We start from the raw sequence: 21,582 nt of genomic DNA, 5'->3' as shown, positions 1-21,582 counted from the left end.
ATATTTCTTCGGAGGGGGGATATTTACCCAAACTGATACCACCTGAAATAGAAATTTTGAAGACTCCTGTGTGTATTTGAGAAAATTAAATTTTTCCTAGCATTCTGGGAGGCCCTGGTGGGTGGATCAGCTATGCTCAGAAGTTCCAGACCAGCCTGAGCAAAAAGGGCTGTCATTTACTGAAAATAGAAAATCTAGTCTGGCATTTTGGTGGATGCCTGTAGTCCCAGCTACTCCAGAGGCTGAGACAAGAGAATCATTGAGCCGCCAAATTTGAGGTTGCTGTGAGCTATGATGCCATGGCAACTCATACTCATGGTGACTAAGTTTCAAAAAAGAAAATTGAATTTTTAATCAAAAACCTTCCTGCAAAGAAAACTTCAGGGTCATTGGTTTCACTGGTGAATTCTGTCAAGTGTATAAGGAAAATTAGCACCAACACTGCATAAACTTTTTCAAAAATACAAGAAGGGATGCTTCCCAATTTACCTTATGATGCCAGCATTACTATGATACCAAATCCTAATACAGATATTAAAAAAGAAGTAAATTATAGATTGTGATTCGTGAACATAGACACAAAATTTCTTAAAAGGGTGTTAGCAAATTTAATCTACAGGTATATAAAAAGGATAATGTATACGACTGAGATTTTTCCTAGTAATATAAATTTGATGTAACATTTGAAAATTAGTCAACATAATTCGCCATAATAATTAAAGGCAAAAAACTAGACAATCATTTCTTTAGATACAAAAAAAAAAAAAAAAACTGATGAAATTGAACATATTTATGAGAAAAACTCTTAGCAAATCAGGAATAGAAGGGACCTTCTTTAATCTGATAAAGGCCTTATGTGAAAAACCTATTGCTTTCATCATATTTGTTAAAATATTAAAGGCTTTCCCCTTATGATTAGTAATAAGGCAAGAAAGATGTCCACTCATACCACTTTTATTCACACTGTACTTTAACACATTGCCACACTAGAAAAAAAAATTTTTTTTCCTTGGGGCCATGGTGTTTTATTATAAAAATAGAATAAAAATGTCAAAAACATAATGATCATTTTTTTTTTTTGAGACAGAGTCTTACTATGTCGCCCTTGGTAGAGTACTATGGCATCACAGCTCACAGCAACCTCAAATTCTTGGGCTTAAGTGATTCTCTTGCCTCAGCCTCCCTAGTAGCTGGGACTATAGGCGCCTGCCACAACGCCCGGCTATTTTTTTGTTGTAGTTGCCATTGTTGTTTGGCAGGCCTGGGCTGGGTTCGATCCTGCCAGCCCTGGTGTATGTGGCTGGCGCCCTAGCCTCTGAGCTACAGGAACCAAGCCCAATGATCCTTCCTAATTTAATGAAAATTTGTTTTTTCTTTATTGTTTTCTGTGTGTGAGTAATATGCAACTCACATGGTGCTAGAATCAATTTTTACACTTCATGTCATGTAAGTTGTATGTGACTCATGACATACTTGTTGAATATATTTCTGAAAATTGACTCTGTTCTCATTCAACAAGTATTTAGTTTTGTCTGGAGTGGATCTAGTATAGTCCTGGATGACAACCTGCATCATACCCCACAAGAATGTGCAACATTGTCACATTGCCACTTACTAACCTGTTGATTTTGATCAAAGTGCAGCCAGGCAAACATTCAAGGAGAAGTGCGCAATTGGAAGTTATGGTAATTGGAGGGCACAGTATAGCACATGCGGCCTGTGTGGGCCGGCTGGATGGAGTAGGGTGACTGGAGGTGGGGGAGACATGCTGATTGATGGCAGCAAAAACACTGAGCAGAGGTTTTTCACAGCGGGCAGGTATGCTGTTTACTTTCCTCCCTATCTGCTAGTTCTGCGTTAGTATAGCTTCTGTGACCAAAGCGCTTTTTGTTCTCAGAGGAAAAGAAAGTGAGTGTAAGTAATTATTGGAGGAAATGGGAACAAAGTTTTGGACATGAGTGATGAAAATGTTGATCTATTCAGTGATGATTCAGAGGAGTATTGTCCTAGAGGAGATAGTGGTTATGGCTCTGATAGCAGTTGCAGCCCACTGAGAAAAAACTAGAAGAACATTACATGAAGATCTTCTCAGTTGTGAAGGTTATTCAGAATCTCTTATTGAAAGAATTGAATCAGTTGTAGCTGATTTCAGTGAGAGTGATTCTTCATCAAATGTTTCTGAAGAACCTATAATAACTAGTATAAATTCTTTGACCTGGGGTCCAGTTTCAGGAAGTAACATAAAGATTTTTTTACTTTGTTGAAAGTAACCCTGGTGTTCCAACCAAAATTGCACCTTATGATTTTTCAAATTCTTCATAATAGATGATGTGGGGTGGCGCCTGTGGCTCAGTCAGTAAGGCGCTGGCCCCACATACCGAGGGTGACGGGTTCAAACCCAGCCCCGGCCAAACTGCAACTGAAAAATAGCCGGGTGTTGTGGCGGGCACCTGTAGTCCCAGCTACTCGGGCGGCTGAGGCAAGAGAATCGCTTAAGCCTGGGAGTTGGAGGTTGCTGTGAGCTGTGTGAGGCCACGGCACTCTACCAAGGGCCATAAAGTGAGACTCTGTCTCTACAAAAAAAAAAAAAAAAAAAAATAGATGATGTGAAAGAATCTAATATCTGTGTGAGTCAGACTTTACAAAAGTGTAACATCAAACCCTACTTTCAACTAAAATGTGCTGTGATATTAATTCTCAAGAAATGGAACAATTTGGGGGAGTATTTAGGATGGGCCTTAGTAAGAAACCAAGGCTTCCAGACTATTGATCAGAAAACATTTTGTATGACAATTCATTGAACAAGCTTATATCATATAACTGCTTTGAAATGCTTCTGAGAATATGGCATTTCTCTAACAATGAAGAATATCCTCCTGTTGACCTTCTCTTCAATATCCAGCCACTTCTTGATCATCTTGAAAGGTTTCAGGTTGCTATAGTTGCAAATTTAGAAATACGTATTGAGGAAACAATAGTGCCATTTTTTGGATTTTGAGTTTCATGTAGTACATAAAAAATATGCATGTAAATTTGGAATAAAACTTTTCAGACTTTGCCTGAAAGAGAGTTATACCTGGAATGTGAAAATGTATCATGGGAAGGAAGCAAGATGTGGCATTCCTGCTGTTTTGTCTGCAGTTATCATGAAGCTGAAAGTTTACTAAATAGTGGATGTGTTGTATACACTGACAACTATTACACCAGCATCCACCTAGCTCATGAACTCTATGTATCTGGTGGGCACACTAAGAAGTAACAGGAAACTAACTCGGCCAGATGTAGGAAAGGCAAAGCTGAACAAGAACAAGGTAATTGTTTGAGAAAGTGACATGGAGTTGTCCTCAAATGGAAGGATTAGAGACATGTACTGATAGTAAGTTCTATGCATGGTAAAGACACTAAAGCAGTTTAAACAAGAAAAGGTGTTGTATAAAAAACATATGTGATTGTAGATTATAATAATTTGAAAGTGTTCATTGATCTCTCAGATCAACTGAAGTCATACTCATGTTGTTTGAGATGAGGCATAAAGTGGTTCCGAAAATTAGCAATAGAACTAATTACAGGATCAGCTCTGGTGAACTTGCTTGTTCTCTACAGAGCTGTGAACAAAGAGACTCAATCGTAAAATTCAGAAAACTGCTCCAGACAGATCAAACACCTACTGCAGTGCTGTCCCTCCTATTACCACCTGTGACTTGTTCTTTCATGAACAGGAGCCCTGTCAGAGGAAGATGGGCTGTGTATTTCAAAAACACAAGCTGAGAAAGAATGTGGATATGTCATGAAAAGATGTAAACAGCATGGAAATGCAGCAAATATAATGTGTACTTTTGTGTAGAAGGCTTTTTCCTAAAACATACATCAATAAAGTAATATAAAACCTTGACAATTAGTCATATAAAAGTAACGTGAAAACTTGAAAAATAGTTAATAGCTGGGCATGGTGGCTCATGTCTGTAATCCCAGCACGATTACTTGAGCTCAGGAGTTCGAGGCTTGTCTGAGTGAGAGTGAGACCTCATGAAAAAACTTGAAAAACCCAGCTGGGCGCTGCGGCGAGCTCCTGCAATCCCACTGGCTTCGGAGGCTGAGGCAGCAGAATGCCCATAGTCTGAGGTTGCAGTGAGCTGCAACGCCTTTGCACTCTGCTCAGGGCAAAAAACCCCACAATAACAATAAATACAAATAAATTTAAAAAAAGAGAAATAGTTCATAAGGGTAAAATATTTTTCTTGATTTGTCAAGTTTAAGTGTAATTTAAAGGTAAACATAAATAGAAAAATAAAATGCATTGACTTCTATTCATTTAATCTGTGTTTTTAGAATTATCAGTATTAATTGTAGCAAGACCCTCAATGAGTAAGATTTTCATGAACTGACTGCAGGGTTTTACCCAGGGGGCCACCTGTCATGTAACATGTATGCCATGGCATGGCACCATGAGTTGCCTGTGCACCATCCTGCTCCCAAGGTCAAGAGATTATGTGAGTTACATACTTTTCAAGAGGCCCAAGGTTCAAAACTAGCATGAGTTAAATATAACTCACACAACAGTTAATGTGTTATTTCCTAGGTAGCATAATAAAGCAGGAGAGGGAGGGAAGAAATGTATACAGATTAAAAAGGCAGAAGTAAAATGGTTTTGGATGACACAACCGGGTTAGTAGAACATCCTGAAATGTCTACAGAATGACCGTGGAACACAGAATTGCATTTAGCAAGGTCTTAGAATACAAAATGAATATATAGTGCTAGAATGTATTGTATTTTAATATATGATTAGTACATAATTGGAAACATTTTACAGTAACATTTGAAAATATGAAATGCTTAGGCACAAATTTAACAAAACATGTTCAATATCTGTACACTAAAAGCTGTTAAATGTTACTGAAAGAGATTAAAGAAGAACTAAATGAATGAAGAGACATGCTATGCTCATGGATTGGCAGAATTAATATTTTCAAAATATCTATTCTTCTCAAATTGATATAAAGATCCAGTGTAATCTAAATCATTATCCAGTAGCTTTCTTTGTAGAAACCGAGCAACTCATAAAAACTTTATGTGGAAATGTAAAAGACTTAGAATATCCAAAATAATGTTGAAAACGACTTAGAGTACCAACTTAAATACTAAAATTCTGCATTAATCAAGACTTTAGCAACTGATCAATGAAACAGATTAGTGAGCCCAGAAACAGAACCACATTGATATGCTCATTTGATTTTCAACAAAAGGTGTATGTAATACAGTGGGAAAAGGAAACTTTTAACAAATGGGGCTGACATAACTGGATGGCATATTTAAAAACAAAGAACCCCATCCTCTGTCTCCTGGAGAAATTAGAGTTGGTTCATATACATAAGCACAAAAGCTATTATTAATACTATACAACTTCTTGAGAAAAACATAGAATATCTCTGTGACTTTGGGCTTGGCTCAAGTTTTTAGGCATGACATAGAAAGCAGTAAACAAAAATAAGTTAAATTTTCTCAAAATTAAAATTAATATAAGGTAAAATTAGGAAAATCATTAAGCAAATGGTAGACTGTGTGAAGAAACTCGTCAATCATATCTGACAAAGGATTTGAATCTAGAAAATAATACAACTTAATAAGAAAAAGACAACCCAGTTACAAAAGGGTAAAATATTTGAACAGACACCTGAAAAGGAATTGCCAATGTGCTTACCATTAGCTATGAGGGAATTACAGGTTAAAGCCATGTTATAGAAGTAAACAGCTAATACGGAGCAGAGTGGATCCATTGGGAAGGGGCATGAGAACTTTCCGAGTTGATAGAGTTTGGGTTATATAGCTCTAAATGTTGGTCAGAACGCCTTAAATGGATGTTTAATATTTGGATATTTGTCTATATGTAATTTTTAGCACACTGCAAAATTCTATTAGACAAATATTAAACTCAGTAATGATATTTGCAAGTTGAAATATTTAGGAGCAGAGTGCACTGATATCTGTCACTCTAAAATGCTTTAAAAATGAGATGGCTTGATGGATGGATACCTGATTGGATGTATAGGTAATGAAACAAATATAGGAAAATGTTAATTATAGAAACTAGGTAGTGGGTATATGGATATTCACTGTATAATTCTTTAAACTTTTCTATTTTAAATATTTTCATAAGAAATTGTTAGAAAAATACAATGAAATAGATGTAACTAAAAGGTATTACAACTTATTTATAAGAAATGTAATTGCTAATGAATTAACCAATATTTATAGTCAGCTATATGCTGGGAAGTCTCCTAGGCATCATAGATACAGTGACCAACACCATAAGCATGGCCCTTGCCTTCATAGAACCTACAATTCTTGTTTATCGGGTTTGTATTTTCCCCCACATTCCCTATCTTCCATCCCTTGTACAATTAAGGATTTGCCTGTTTAACAAGAACAGATAAACTATGAAGTATCTTAGTTCACAGTTGTTATGTAGCTTCTCCATGTCTCTGAGTTTTAGGATTCATGCTTTCAGAAGCTTTTTTATTGAGTTTTTGCTGATAATTTTCCCAAAAGAAATCTTTTTGTCTCCTAAAGAGTAGAGTTCTTGGCAATGTAGGCAGAAACACTCTTGTTTATGTAATGGACAATGGCTCATGAGTGTAAACACTGGGCTTTAGTTTATCAGGTTGTCTACTCATTCAGTTAGGATGACCCAAAACTGTCTGAAATCACTGACAGATTCAGACAGAATCACAATTACATTTTTAAAAGACATGTCTTTAGAGAGACGAATATTTGTATGCTTAAGAGATGGAAATGTCAATGTTAAGCTAGACTCATGTTTGCCTATACAATTATCAAATTTGACCAAGTTGGCCAGACATTACTAAATAAATGGTTTAAGTGATTTTGTTTTTCTGTCAGATTTGTTTTATTTTTTTGTTTTTTATTTGACTAAATATTTTCATAGCTCTCTGTGTATGTCTGTACACACTCGTGTGTGTGGTTCAGTCTTTGGGACTATGATAAGATAGGTTTGAACCAGTTTTAAAAGTTCACTAATAAGGTTCCCATTTCTGCTCCCAGTGTCAAGACCTTCCTGTTCTTGACTTAATGTCCTGCTCTGGAGAGAAGACCTCCAAAAGATTTACTATCCGTTCTATCCACCCTGAAATCCCGGGCAGAAGGTCCTAAATAGACCAAACAATACAACCTCATGCTCAGGGGAGTTAGGATAATTATGCACACTTGAGTTCTAGAAAGAGAATGCAGAGCCAACAAGTTAGTTTTACTTCTGAGTACACAGAGTTGACTACATGCTTGCAGACACTGATAGGGATACATCTTTTCTGATCCTATTACTCAGAGCCCTTTCTTTTTTTGGTGATTTGGTTATGTCTGCCTTCCCTTTACCACCTAGTCCTTGTCTAGACTGGGCCTGACAACTGTCACTTCCCAAATTCCTAATATGGCCCCTTTTCCCATCCCATTTCTCATGCGTGGCCTGATTATAAATTTGGCCTTGTCCTACATCTGCTGCCTGCCCTTCTCCATACCTCTGACTCTAATTCCTGACCTGTACTCAACATCTAGAGAGTCTCCACCTCTCCTCTTGTAGCCCATGGGGCAGAAGCCTTGGTAGTTCTTCACGTCAGCATACTTGAGATTTAGTGCATCTCTGGGTCTTGGTACCTTTTCGCTAAGATACTTCTTCTTTGGGTCTCTGTTATCTTGGTGCTACTTGCCGTGTTCATAGATTATCAGCCATTTCCCCCCTCATCTCAACCTCTGCGAAATCAGATTTTGTATACATTCAAAGGGATATTTATATAATGCTGAGTAGATCATTTTCATTATATAAGGCAGGGGTCCTCAAACTGTGGCCCGTGGGCCACATGAGGCAGTGTGATTGTATTTGTTCCCGTTTTGTTTTTTTACTTCAAAATAAGATATGTGCAGTGTGCAGAGGAATTTGTTCAAAGTTTTTTTTTTTTTTAACTATAGTCCGGCCCTCCAATGGTCTGAGGGACAGTGAGTTGGCCCCCTGTTTAGAAAGTTTAAGGACACCTGATAAGGTATTGGGTAGCACGGAATACTTAAAGGTACTTAAACATTGTCTTCAGATATATACTTTTTTCAGAACATTTAATGAATTCAGATAGGCTATTAGTGAGGTTTTAATGTAGATTCCAATCTTCCCCTTTATCTGTCATGCTTTTAAAGAATTCACTAGAGTTATCATGCCCAGTCTATCATGCAGAATTATGTCAAGCTTACCCTTGGAATAAAGGAAATAATTTTATGAAGACTGTAGCAACCATATTGTTTTCCCCCTAGAATGGCTGCTGATGGAACACCAGAATTGAAGGTAGAGAGTATGAATTCAAAAGCCAAGCTTCATGCTGCTCTTTACGAGAGGAAGCTTCTGTCTCTGGAGGTGCGAAAACGTAGACGACGGAGTGGCAGATTGAGGGCAATGAGGCCAAAGTACCCAGGTACCTGCTGGTCAGCTTTCACCAAATCTGTTACATGGGTTTTATCGGACTAAGTTAACCAGCTGCTTATTCACTATTTAATGAGTCAGAATCTTCTTGATCACATACATTTTTTGTATATTCCCTTTTTCCTGAAACTTAATTTCAAAAGGATAAGTTTTAAGCCTTCCATTCAGATATGAGAAATATCTGAAGCACACACATTTTGGCTGTTACTCTTATTCCAGCATCATACAAATCCCTGATACTTTGGAAATATTAGCCTGAGTTTAATAGAACCCTGAGCATTGCTGTTTACATTTTATGTAATTAGATAAGTTCAGTTCGTGCTTTGCCATTGCTGAAAGGCATGCTTATGTTAGACAAAGTAGAATTTCTTTCTCTCCTTGTTTCTCCCATATTGCAGTTCTGTTTGTAATTGACTGATAGACTAACTTCGTTTTTTTTCTTTTTTCCCCTCTTTTGTTGAGCACCTGTATCTGGCAACACATTAGTCACTGGTCTCTGTCCTCAGAACTTTTAAGACAGTAAAAGAGGATAATGAATAAAACACAGGACAGAAAGATATTCCCTTACTTCTACCCTTTATGATGTGTGCTTTTCTAAAATCCTTTAACTGATTGTAGAAATTACTCAACCAAAGATTTTTTTTTTTTGCTTTAAGTTGTGAGAGAGCTGTTGATATGATGAGAAATACCAAATTTAATGAAGACCATTAATAGGGTCTTAGAATATATAAGGATAGAGAGTAACATGTAGTTGCTGTTAATTTTGTGTCTTATTTGTTGTTTGTTTATAAATGGGTCTTTTACTACAAAGATAAAAGGAAGGTTTTGGGAGAGAGGAAAATTTAATCCTTTTTTCAGCAACATTAGTGATTCTTCGCATTTAGTGATTACCCAACCAGCTGAAATGAATGTTAAAACTGAGACAGAGAGTGAAGAAGAGGAAGAAGTTGCACTAGACAATGAAGATGAAGAACAGGAGGCTTCCCAGGAGGAGTCTGCAGGGTCTCTTGGAGATAATCAAACCAAATATACACCCTCATTGACTGTTATGGTAGAAAATTCACCCAAAGAAAATTTACTGAAAATTCCTGAATGGAATAATAAAAGTGAACAGTGCTGCAAAATTGAGACTCAAGAGCCGGAGCCTAAATTTAACCTGATGCAGATTCTGCAAGACAATGGAAATCTTAGGTATGTACCTTTTGTGATTATACTAGTAAAGCTAATAATAGATAACTTGAACTGTGTACCTTTATTTTTCATTTAATATTTACAAAAGTCTTAGGAAATAATGACTATGGTAACAAAACGCTATCATTGAAACTGAGCCTTAGAGAAATTAAGTAACTTATTCCTGGTAGACCTATAGTGTAAACCCATGCCCAGCCTCTAGAGCAGTGGTTCTCAACCTTCCTAGTGCCCAGCCCTTTAATACAGTTCCTGTGGGTCGTCACCCACAGGTTGAGAACCACTGCTCTAGATGATTTTAAGCAGATGAATGATATAGTGACATCTTGTTTTAGATAGTAAATTCTGGTTGCACAGTGGGATGGTGACTGATGAGTAAAGAAACTAAAGGCAGGGAGATGAGCTAGGGAATGTTAGACTTGTCCAGAGCCAGGAAGATGGAGGCCTTGATCAGAACAGTCCTATAGCAATGGAGGGAATTGGGATGGACTTAGTAAAACTTGCAAGGTAAAATTGACAAGACTAAGTTTTCCACATTTGGCAACTTGGTGATGCTATTCAACTCAAGGAATGTAAGAGTTGGTTTCAGAATAGAAATAATGTTTCTTTTTTTTTTTTTGAGACAGAGTCTTACTATGTCGCCCTTGGTAGAGTGCTGTAGTATCACAGCTCACAGCAACCTCAAACTCTTAGACTTAAGTGATTTTCTTGCCTCAGCCTCCCAAGTAGCTGGGACTACAGGTGCTCGCATGCCCGGCTATATTTTTTGTTACTGTTCTCATTGTTGTTTAGCAGTCCCTGGCTGGGTTCAAACCCACCAGCCCCAGTGCATGTGGCCAGCTCCCTAATCACTGAGCATTGGGCACCGAGCCAGAAATAATGTGTTTCAGCTGGGACTCAGTGAGGAGGGAGTCTGGGCTGAAGTCCAGCAGACAGGTGAAAATAGTTGATAGTTAAAGCCTTCAGAATAGACAGGATTGTTCCATTCCATTTAGTTCAGAAAGCAGAACAGGAAGAGAATCTAGCTCTGGGAATACCACTGTTCAATGGGTAAATCAATAAAAAGACCCCCAAGAAATAGTAGTCAAAGAGATAGGCATTAAACTGGGAGGGAGCAATGTGGCAAAAACTACAAGATGAGAGTTTGACGTCTGTAGAGGGCCTCAGACGGTCCCTAAGGACAAGCAGTGTAGAGACTTGTGGCCTAGAGCCTGCTGAATAGATGGAAGAGCAGTTGTTAGCTGAGAAAATAAGAAAGCAAATGTGCACTGACTGGCTAAGGGTTTGGCAGTGAAAGGAAGATGAGAATGAATGAGGGAGAGAAGCAGGGATTCTGGAGCCTGTTTATCAACCAAGGGAAAGGGTTTGCTGAGAAGAGGATTAGGGGGGCAGATATGGAGATGCCAGTAGAGAAGGGCCCTAAGGGAGGTAGAAAGAGGTTAGTGGAGGGGTGTCATTTACTGTGAGTCAGAAAGAAAGGACTACAAGACGTCTTTTCAGTGGTAGATGTTGAAGAGCAAGGGAGTTTAGGTATTTATGCTTGATGGCCTTTATTTTCTAACTTAGAGGCCAGTTCTTATACTGAAAGGTGGGAGAATGACATTAGGGTCTGGAGGGGCAGAGTTAAGGTTTAGAACGGTGTTGTGGAGAATGAAAATAGTTCCATTAGTGAATAACACACACAGAATTCATTCAGAAGACCTGGGCTGTGACTGTTGTAGTGCTACCGACTGGCTATGTGATCACAGGCAAGTCAAACAGCTTCTCTAGGCCTCAGTTTCCTTTTCTGTCAAGCCAAGATAGGGAGTTAGATAACTATTTTTCAGAGTACTTTGTGGAGGGAAAAAAAGATTCCACTGAATTGAAGATAGAGCATCTGAAAACCGCTGGACTGTATTCTGAGATCCTTTCTAGCAATACCAGTAACATTCTCCTTAGTTGTAGAAATAAATTATTTTTTTCATAAATTTTATGGCTATCACTTTCCATGAGTAAACTGATTAATTGTAGGATGTGTTAATATAAATTGGTGGTTTTACTACTGTGTTCCCTGAAGCTTCCTATTATCCTGTGGGGTATCTCAGGGGTTCCTGAGGGGCTTAGGGAAAGGTCCATGGCAAGGGTTCAAGACTCTCAAGGACAGCCTCCTTGTAATATATTTTACATGCTGAAGATCTACATAACACTTTGTTTTTTAAAAATAGGGTTTTTTTTTGGCAGAAATCATTCTGGTTGTTATTTTTTCATCTTTTTTTGGTTGTTTGTCACATGATTAGCTGACCAATATGTCTAGCACTTTAGAGACAATCGCAGAATTAACACCCCAGGAATCTCATTAATAAGGTTACTAGAAGCAGAAAACTCAGTACTTGTTCTCATTTGATTTGCAGCAATGATTTGTGATAAAATAACAGTTAAAGTCTCAAGTTAGGATCAATAATTCCCTTATCCAGAAGACCTTCATATTTTAGCATAAAGGGATCGATCAGTGAAATTGAATATTCTGCTACATTTGGAGATATCTGAAACATGCTATTTCTTGTGCATTTTATTGCAGATGAATTTATTGAATAAAGTTGAGGATCTTTTTAATTTATTTTGACTTGAAAGTAATTTGTTGTAGAGGTGAAGCTTCTGGGAATGGTTGAGGGGGCAGCAGCATATGCCTTATAGAACAAGAATATACTTACTGTCTTTGTTGAGAAATATTTGAAAATGCAGATTTATTGTTTCAGAGTCACATTGTACTGCTATAAATGATTCCTATGAGTAAAAAGGATCCAGCCTTATTTATAGTTAATGTTCTGAAGCTCTTATGCATTAAGTTCTCAAAAGCAAATCTACTCCTCAACCCGACTTCCCTGCCCTTCAGTTCTCCAACACACAAGTGGAAGCTAGACTGGGCCCTCTTAGGATTCCAGTTTACTCTGGACAAGTTCTTCATCTTAACCCTGGGGGAGCAGTGAGAAGAAAGCATTCAGTGATTGCATGTGTGAGGATTGTAAACAAAGTTTGTATTGGACCCTAGTCTTCACTGATGTAATTTTGGCTACAGTGTCAGAAAGCCGATCAGCTGAAGTAACCAAAAACTTGCCTGAAAGAAAACAGATCTGCCACAATTGGCAGCTGAAGTGAAAATCGTCAGTGTCTCTCTGGTACTTCTGTCTTCCAGACTCTAGCTTGATGGGGATTCCTTGTTTTCAGCCTAGACCACCAGGCAGAAAACAGATGGGTTCTTCAGTGGTGTTGCTGAGGTGCCTTTCACCGTATTTAAGGTTTCTTTCTCCCACTCAACATCTGGGCTTGTCCTGGCTCATCAGTTCATCTATGCCAAACTCTGTTGGACCTCACTCATTTGTTCTGGGCTCCAGCCATTACTGTCTTGTAGTTGAGAAAAGCATGACCTTAAATTTTAGCCTAAAAAGTTCCTTTGTAGGATTTATCTATTTCCTGCTTTGGATGTTTTTATACACTAGAAATATTAGTTACCGTAGCAAAATCCATACTTTTCCACTAACTGATAAAATATGTTCTTGAGGACTTCCAGTGAAAAAACCTTTTCTCATTAATACAGTGGCTCTGGTGCAGAGTCGGTACTTCTCCTGTTCTTTCCCCCAAGATAGTTGTTTAAAAGTTCAAAAACATAATGCGATGAAAAGGAAACCTGAGTTTCTCTTCTTGTTTTTCTTTCCCCATATTAAGAAGAGAAAATAAATAGGATTCTCCATCTCTGATTCTTTTAATAGGAAAAACAATTTTAAACCTCAGGAACTGTTTAGAAGGAATCTTTATTTAGGGCTATAACATGGGCTTCATATTTCTTAGCCATCCTAATAGAAGTATCCTCAAAGGCTACATTGAGAGAGGCAAGTACACATTTGATAGGCTTACAATTCTGTCTCTTAACGGTGTGTTGTTTTGGATTTCTATAGCAAAGTGCAGGCCCGAATAGCATTCTCTGCCTATCTGCAGCATGTTCAGATTCGCCTGATGAAAGACAGTGGAGGTCAGACGTTCAGTGCCAGTTGGGCTGCCAAAGAGGATGAACAGATGGTGAGGCTCTCTTCTTATTGGAACATTTTTACTTTCCCTTTTCCTTTTCTTCCCCACCCCTCCTTTTTTCCTATTAGAATAAAAAACAATATATTCTTCTGGTGAGAGGATTATCATATTATAAAGTTTCTAGATTTCTCTTATTCTAATGTGAAGCAAATCTGGAGCCATGTTCATTGAACCATGTAGTGAAGACATCAATTTATTTCACTTTGGAATGGAAATTGATTTCTAATTGATGTTAAGCTCTATGCAAAGCCCTTAAAAAGAATAACAATTTCCATTTCTTTCTCAGGCAATCTCGCATTTTATTAACTCTTTGAGGTAGGCATTAGCATACCTATTTTACAGATAAGGGAACAAAAACCTGAAGAAGCCAAGTCTGTTATTCCACAGCTTGTATGTGGTGAGGCTAGAACTTGAACTTAGATGTTATGATTGTACGTTGCTTGCTATTCTATTGTTTTCACGTTTCATTTATTTTCACGTTTCATTTATTTTCTGTCCTGAGGAGTCAAGTTAGCTCTTTGAAAGTCAACACCTTGTCATAGCACATTGTCCTCTGACTTAACATGTTTTCTTTACTAGTTGTAACTTTATAGAATTCTTACATTACTGGAATCAAATGTGTAATCATTTTTGCTGTATATCAGTTATTTAAGCATGCCTGGGATTTAACCATCTAGGAAGGGTTTTGACACAGAGCTTTAAGCTTCAGGTAAGGTCAGAGCTTATAGAAGAAGCTATAGCCTTTCCATAACCTTTTTAACAACAGGGATCTGTCATCAAAAAAAAAAGGGACCTTTAAGTCTGAGGCAGCTTCATCTTTTATTCTACTCAGTGATGACCCTATTATAATTAGTCTTCCACATACAAAAGACAGGTCTTTATGCCAGGCTTATTATAAAAACATGTTGGTTATCCCAGAAAACAACTTGTCAATTTAAAGTAATCAATATAACTCAGAGATAAACCCTTGTGTATTGTGAATAATCCTTCAACCATCAGTGGAAAATGTTAGCTCTGCTCTTTCCAAGTGGAAAATTGAAACTGCATTTTTAAGAGTCAGTTTGTCTGCTCCACTGTGAAAAACTAATGTTTTAATATTTTAGCTTAACCCACCCTATGGTAAAGGCAGCTGAGTAGAACTATGAAATTTAACTCTCTGATTATGAGGCTGTTCCATTTATGCTGGAGTAAACTGGCACCAAAGGACAATGAGCCAAAATCAAATTCAAGAGGGAAAAAAATAGTTGAGAAAAGAATAACCACCACAAATGCTGGCTTGCAATTCACACGGAATTTCTGTGGGGCTTTCTACAAGAATATTTAGTATCATCACTGCAAAACTTAATACCAGTTCTGTGCATTCCTTCTTGAAACTGTATCTAACAAACCCCAACCCATTCCTAAGGATTGTAGCAGTGGCCTTGCTTATGAGGAATGTAGATGTAAAGTTGCCCTCTCTGGTCTGGGTTAGTGTTTCTTTATCTCATAGCTCACAAAAGGCACATCAACAAACTCTATCACCAGTTTTATTGTACTTATAGAGATAAAACATCTTGAAGGCTCTTGGCCTTACAAAATCTCTCTTTGAAGCCTTTATAATGTTATCAGTCATCTGATTGGTATCTGTCCAGATATCAAAATCCTTTGGCCCCATCTTAAGTGAGACATACTCTTTCTTTCCCTTAATGACTTTCCATTGTATCCTCCTTGCCAACCCCCAGCTCTGAAAGCTCCCTTATCCTTGGGGAAGGGAATAAAAGGCATTACCTTTCACACTACTATGGCAGTTCTTTCTTTTTCTTTATCACTAAACTTTTTAAATGAGTAGTTTCCATTCTTCACCAACAGTCTTCTTTACCCCTACATTTTCCTAATACCTTCCTTTTACTCTCTTTATTGAAAATGTTCTCTTGAAATTATCCCTCAATGCCAGATCCAGGGCCTTGTCTGAGTAGTGGTCTTTCCAGTTCCAGTCTCTTGGAAGCATTTGACTTGGAACACTTTCCTCCCTTATCCTCCGTGACACAATTTTATACTAGATTTCTTCCTTCATTTTGGATGTTTGTTTCTACCTTATTTTTTTTTTACCTGAATCTTCATCCTCTTTTATAAATAATGAATATTTCTGTCCTCTTTTTCTGCCTTCTCACCTTTGATGATTTCATCTGTTTCCATGATTTTAGTTTCTACGACCTGCTTTGAATGCTATTTTCCCTAAATAGCAAATAAATAATCTCTCTGATTATCCTATTAGAAATGATAGCTGCTCTTTGAATTATTATAGCACTATTATTATAATATGACTACTGCTTTGTTACATAATAATTTGAATACATATTTGATTTTTATTTTCTAATTGCCACCTTATTGAGGGAAAAGAGTAAGTTTCTTTTGTTTTAACTTTGTATATCCTTCACATACCTACCATGTTTGCTCTGGGTTTTGTTTGGTGAAATGTATAATATATCTCTTCTCACATCTCTGTGATATAATCCCTTCATAGCTTGTCCTCTGTTGCTTAGCATAATCTATTCCTTTTTTCCTCCCATAACTCTTTTAATTTTTAGGAGCTGGTGGTTCGTTTCCTAAAGCGAGCATCAAGTAACCTCCAACATTCTCTGAGGATGGTATTACCCAGTCGACGATTGGCACTTCTAGAACGCAGAAGAATCCTAGCCCATCAACTGGGTGACTTTATCATTGTATACAACAAGGTAATTGATTTATCTGTTAGCCTGTTGCTTTGAATTGCCACACACTGTCAGAAACAGGTTAGAAACCTCTGTCAAACTAGGTAGAAAGGTTCTTTTTCTATTCTCTAGTGTTATCATCCTCTGTGTATTACTGTTAAGGAGGGAAGGACTCCACACCTTAACCTGGGATGAAAAACTATTTGTTTGAGTTAAGCTCAGTGGCCATGCTTAACTCTTAACAAAAGGTATATTCCTTTGAGCACTATTGTACCTGTGATGAATCCTGAGCTATGTGAATCTACATTATTGTTATCGTGCCTGTGGATAGTGGTGAGCTTTGACTATTTGAGAGGAAATTTAAACTGTGGATTTGATAGATGATGTATTCTTCCTTGAGAAAGTTATGATGTTTCTTCTCTGAAACATTTTATATAATGATATCATTTTACAGTCAGGTCCGGGAAACGTGCTATTAATTAGACTATTTTACAAAGCATCCTATAACCAAAGGTCTCAGGGTGCACTACAAATATTGAATATGGTCAGTTTGCAGATGGAAAAGTTGAGGCTTAGAAGTTTAAATAGCTTTTCAAAAGTTGTATAGAATTGTTAATACAATATCAATGCACCAAACCCATATTTATAACTTTATTTATAAAATTATTGTTAAGAATTTTGTTATATCTTATATAAGTGTCTTATATAATTTGTAAGTTGGTATAAGAAAGAGTCTTTTCTAAGAACTATTTTTCCTCTCCTAATTGCAACAAAACCACATCTGTGTTGTCATACTGTTAAAGCTGCAAGTGTAATCCTGGATATTGCCACGCTACTATAAGAAGCTCTTTAATCAACAGGCTAAGTAGGAAGTAAAAACATGATAAAAATTTATTTGTGTTTTATTTGGGAATTTGAAAACATTTCATGAAATAATGGCCAAAAGTAAAATATAAATTTATAGGTGACAAAACAAGAAGGAATTAAATGACTTTAGTATAAGGACAGATTAACTCAAGGGTAATGAAACTAGAATGAAGTGCCATTTATCAAGAGTCAATTTTATCTTGTTTTTGTATGGGGCTTGGGCACTGGATAGGAAACAGAACAAATGGCTGAAAAGAAATCAAAGAAGAAACATGAGGAAGAAGAGGAAGATGGGGTGAATGCAGAGAACTTCCAGGAGTTCATCAGACAAGCAAGGTAGAAGATGTTCTTGATTAATGAAAACCATCTTATTCCATCTTTTATACTGCCCATTAAATATCCAGTATGCTCCTGTTTCTGACATGTGAATGTGAATGAAGTTACTCTCAAAGTCAGGCACAGTGGCATGTACCCATAACCCTAGCTACTTGTAAGGCTGAGGCAGGAGGGTCGCTTGAGGCCAGCCTTGGCAACAGAATGAGACTCTGTTTCTAATGAAAAAAAAAAAAAAAAAGAAAGAAAGAAAGAACAAGAACAAAAAAATCACTCTCAGAAGGAGAGAAAGTTTCATAGGCTTGGCCGCTTCATATCTCAGCCAATTATGTTGCTGTTGTCATGGCTTCAGTTATCAAAACACTGCTGCTGGGTATTCGGGCTATAGTACTGAACAGCTTTCAAAGTACACAGCACTCAAAATGCTGAGAGAGCCTTTGGAAATTTGAAGTTAGAAGCTGCTAGTGTTTACTGGGTCTGAATTTATCCCTGATCTACTGATGGAGTGGAGATGACAAAATTTTGCCTACACTGAGTGGGTTGAGAAATTGGCAGTTTCTCAACACCGTGAGGGTTATGCCTAATTTATATAAAATAGAGCAAGTTTTTCATGCTTAGGGTTAGCCTTTAGGAATAGAAAATCTGAGTATTCAGTTCTCTCTCTAGATGTTAAGTCAGCTAGGCCATTTTGCTCATTTATATTAAATTTCCAAAGGAGGAGACAACAAAGACACTTAATAAACTTATAGAACTCATTTCTAAGTGGAGAATTGTACAAAACGAGTAAAATAAGAAAGGATGAAGCAACCCATCCAAGGGATTGGTTTCAACCATCCAAGTCACAATAAGGGGAAAATCAATAGAAAATCAGTAGTGTTAATTTATGAAGTTAAATCAGGTTGGGATTTATCTGTCATCAGCATAGTGTGATCTTTATTTAATATCTTGTACAGACGTCACTATAGTTTCAGGATCATGCGCTTAAACTCACAGCAAACAAATACATCATTTTGTAGGAGTCCGTGATTGTATGATAGATATTATTTTGTTGACATTCTTGGGTTTTGAGTAATGTGATCGATAAAGCAGGTTATAGATACAAAGCAAGAAGCATCAAGGTTATAAAAATCGAAAAGGACTAGATTATGTTTAGAAAATAGCTCTGCTTTAAAGCTAAAAGATTAATTTCTGATTCCTTCTTCAGAGCTTCAAAATCCCTAAAAATATTTAAAAAAAGAAGACCCATCCTTCCTTATTTATTTTTGTTTGTTTATTGGCTTTTGTTTTTGTTTTAGTTTTTTTTTTTTTTTTTTTGTAGAGACAGAGTCTCACTTTATGGCCCTTGGTAGAGTGCCATGGCGTCACACAGCTCACAGCAACCTCCAGCTCCTGGGCTTAGGCAATTCTCTTGCCTCAGCCTCCTGAGTAGCTGGGACCACAGGCGACCGCCACACGCCCGGCCATTTTTTTGTTGCAGTTCGGCCGGGGCCGGGTTTGAACCCGCCACCCTCGGTATATGGGGCGGCGCCCTACAGACTGAGCCACAGGCGCCGCCCTTGTTTTAGTTTTTTGAGACAGAGTCTCACTCTGATGCGTTGCGCGGATTGCCATGGTGTCATAGCTCACAACAACCTCAAACTCCTGGGCTCAAGCGATCCTCTCGCCTCAGCCCTCCAGGTAGCTGGGAGTACAGATGCCTAGCTATTTTTAGATACAGGGTCTCACTCTTGCTCAGGCTGGTCTTGAACTCCTGAGCTCAGGCAATCCACCCGCCTCACCCTCCCAGAGTGCTAGGATTACAGGTGTGAGCTGCCATGCCCAGCCCAAACCCATTCTTTTAAAAAGTGATGTGTATTTCCCCAGTAGGTCTAACTGGTTCTAAAAGTGAATTACACATTCTGTTAACTAATTATGTAGATTTTGAGATAAAGTATATTGGAACATATTACTTCTGATTGTGGATTAAGTGTTGACTGTTGGGACATGTGTGGTAGCATCAGTTTGGAGTGAGTAAATGGATAGTTCGTCAGGGCTGGTAAATTCAAATACCTGCAGGAGTCAGCCAGAGAAACATAAATTATAAAATGGGCAGAGGAGAAAGCAGCTTGTATTTTGACCAACCATAACCTTTGGCATTTAATATTCTGTGAAGGGCCAAATAAAACACACTGACAGGCGGAGGCAGCTGCCCGTTTGCAATGTCAGCTGTGGATCTTTGATAGTTACTTGTGGTATTTTTCGTGTGACACTTAGCTATTTTGGAGGCATTGGGACATACGCTGAGATTCATACCAATAGTTTCTAGGTTCTCATTAAAATGTGTTCTGAAGATGGGCTAGGTTCTTGGTAATGACACAGCCATGCCTCACTTCTGGCTACTTACCTGAATACAGGCAAGCTTCAGGAAAAAGAAAAGAAAAAGACTGTTGAGAGGCTGCTAACTAGAAGACTTCCTTAGGCCTTCTCCCGCTTCCTTATACTTTGTATTGTGTGAATGTTCATAAACAGGATATAATTTCAACAGTTAGAAGTGACCTTGCATTGTGTAGAGTCTACACAGTGAGGTATCCCAACTTGTGGCCTGCAGGGCCTCATGTAGATTTTGTGAGGACCTCTTTTGCTTTTCTGTGGTGTTAGATATCACGAAAAGTATGCACAGACCTTTTTGTTTGTTTGTTTGTTTTACTAATTAGCTTTTGTTAGTGTTTGTATATTTAATGTGTGACCTAAGACCACTCTTACTCTTCCAGTGTATTAATAGACAAAAAAGAAAAGGTCAGATACCCCTGGATGGTCAGGGAACTCATTTGAGGTTATGCTGGTGTGTTTCCTTACTTCTGAGGGAGGCAGTTAAAATGACAAATGGCTCCTTTAATAAAAATACTTCCATTGTATGGAAGTTGGGTGGGTAAACTGTAAAGGGACAGAAGTATTTCAGACTCTGTGGGTTATGTACGTATGGTCATTTTTACATAATCTTCTTCAAAAATATTTTAAAAATTCTTAGCTGGGGCTATACAAAAACACATTATTGGTCAGGTTTGGCCCACCGTCTTGAGTTTTTTTGACTTCTGATAGAACGTGGCTGTTCTGTGGGTGACTGCTGAGCACTTGAAATGCGGCTAGTATAACTAAGGAAAAGAATGTTTCATTTTATGTAATTTTAATTTATTTTTTTGTTTGGGGTTTTTTTGTGTTTGTTTTTAGCAACTCCACTGGGCTATCTAATTTTAATTTTAAGTAGTCACATGTGACTAATAGATTCATATTAGACACTGCTCATCTAGAAAATTCACTGTGTGATACATAAAGCCTTATCGTGGCTTAAATTTTTAAGGTTGCTTGCATTTATATTTCCTTTTAACCATCTATTACTAGGGAATTTTCAGCTTGTGCTTTTCATTTTCTGCTTTTCTAGCTAATTCTGTTTCCATAATAAAATCTGGTGGAAAGATTTTCCAGGATAGCTTCCTGCCTGACCGTACTTTTTCTCCTCATTTCAGTGAGGCTGAACTGGAGGAGGTTTTGACTTTTTACACCCAAAAAAACAAGTCTGCCAGTGTCTTCCTGGGTACTCACTCTAAAAGTTCTAAGAACAGCAACAGTTATTCTGATAGTGGGGCAAAAGGTGGTAAGTATGCTGGTTAATAAATGAAAAATAGAGCAAGTGAAGAAATTAGAAATGCAGTGGGGAGTCAAGAATGATGTGTCGGCTAAGCACTAATAGTGTCCAAGGTGGTGAATCTTTGTAGCATAGGGTGAAAGTGGAAGATCGGGAACAGTGGTTTTTGTCCTAAAAGCAGAAGAAGATTATGATCTGTTTTGTTTTTCCTATGGTCATTTACAACAGCAAGCTTTTCAAGAAAAGGTGGTAATAGTTAACATTTAGTGAATACCCTGTTTCCCCGAAAATAAGACCTACTTGCAGGAAAGATAAGACGTCCCCTGAAAATAAGACCTAGC

At 37.6% G+C, this 21,582-nt stretch overlaps 1 protein-coding gene across 16 annotated transcripts in view; it reads left to right on the top strand.

The window, feature by feature from the left end:
• The window catches only part of TTLL5 (tubulin tyrosine ligase like 5), a 331,666-nt gene that overhangs the window by 121,328 nt on the left and 188,756 nt on the right, over positions 1 to 21,582 (top strand). For all 16 annotated transcript variants that reach the window (XM_053601040.1, XM_053601031.1, XM_053601030.1 and 13 more), the window contains 6 exons: positions 8,314 to 8,471; positions 9,364 to 9,670; positions 13,600 to 13,720; positions 16,297 to 16,443; positions 17,519 to 17,622; positions 21,123 to 21,250. In XM_053601040.1, coding sequence (XP_053457015.1) covers positions 8,314 to 8,471; positions 9,364 to 9,670; positions 13,600 to 13,720; positions 16,297 to 16,443; positions 17,519 to 17,622; positions 21,123 to 21,250 — 965 coding nt within the window. The remainder of the gene's footprint in view (positions 1 to 8,313; positions 8,472 to 9,363; positions 9,671 to 13,599; positions 13,721 to 16,296; positions 16,444 to 17,518; positions 17,623 to 21,122; positions 21,251 to 21,582) is intronic.

The sequence above is a fragment of the Nycticebus coucang genome, chromosome 9 (genome assembly GCF_027406575.1).
Source record: "Nycticebus coucang isolate mNycCou1 chromosome 9, mNycCou1.pri, whole genome shotgun sequence".
Classification (NCBI taxonomy): Eukaryota; Metazoa; Chordata; class Mammalia; order Primates; family Lorisidae; genus Nycticebus; species Nycticebus coucang.
This window is presented reverse-complemented; position numbering and strand designations above follow the sequence as displayed.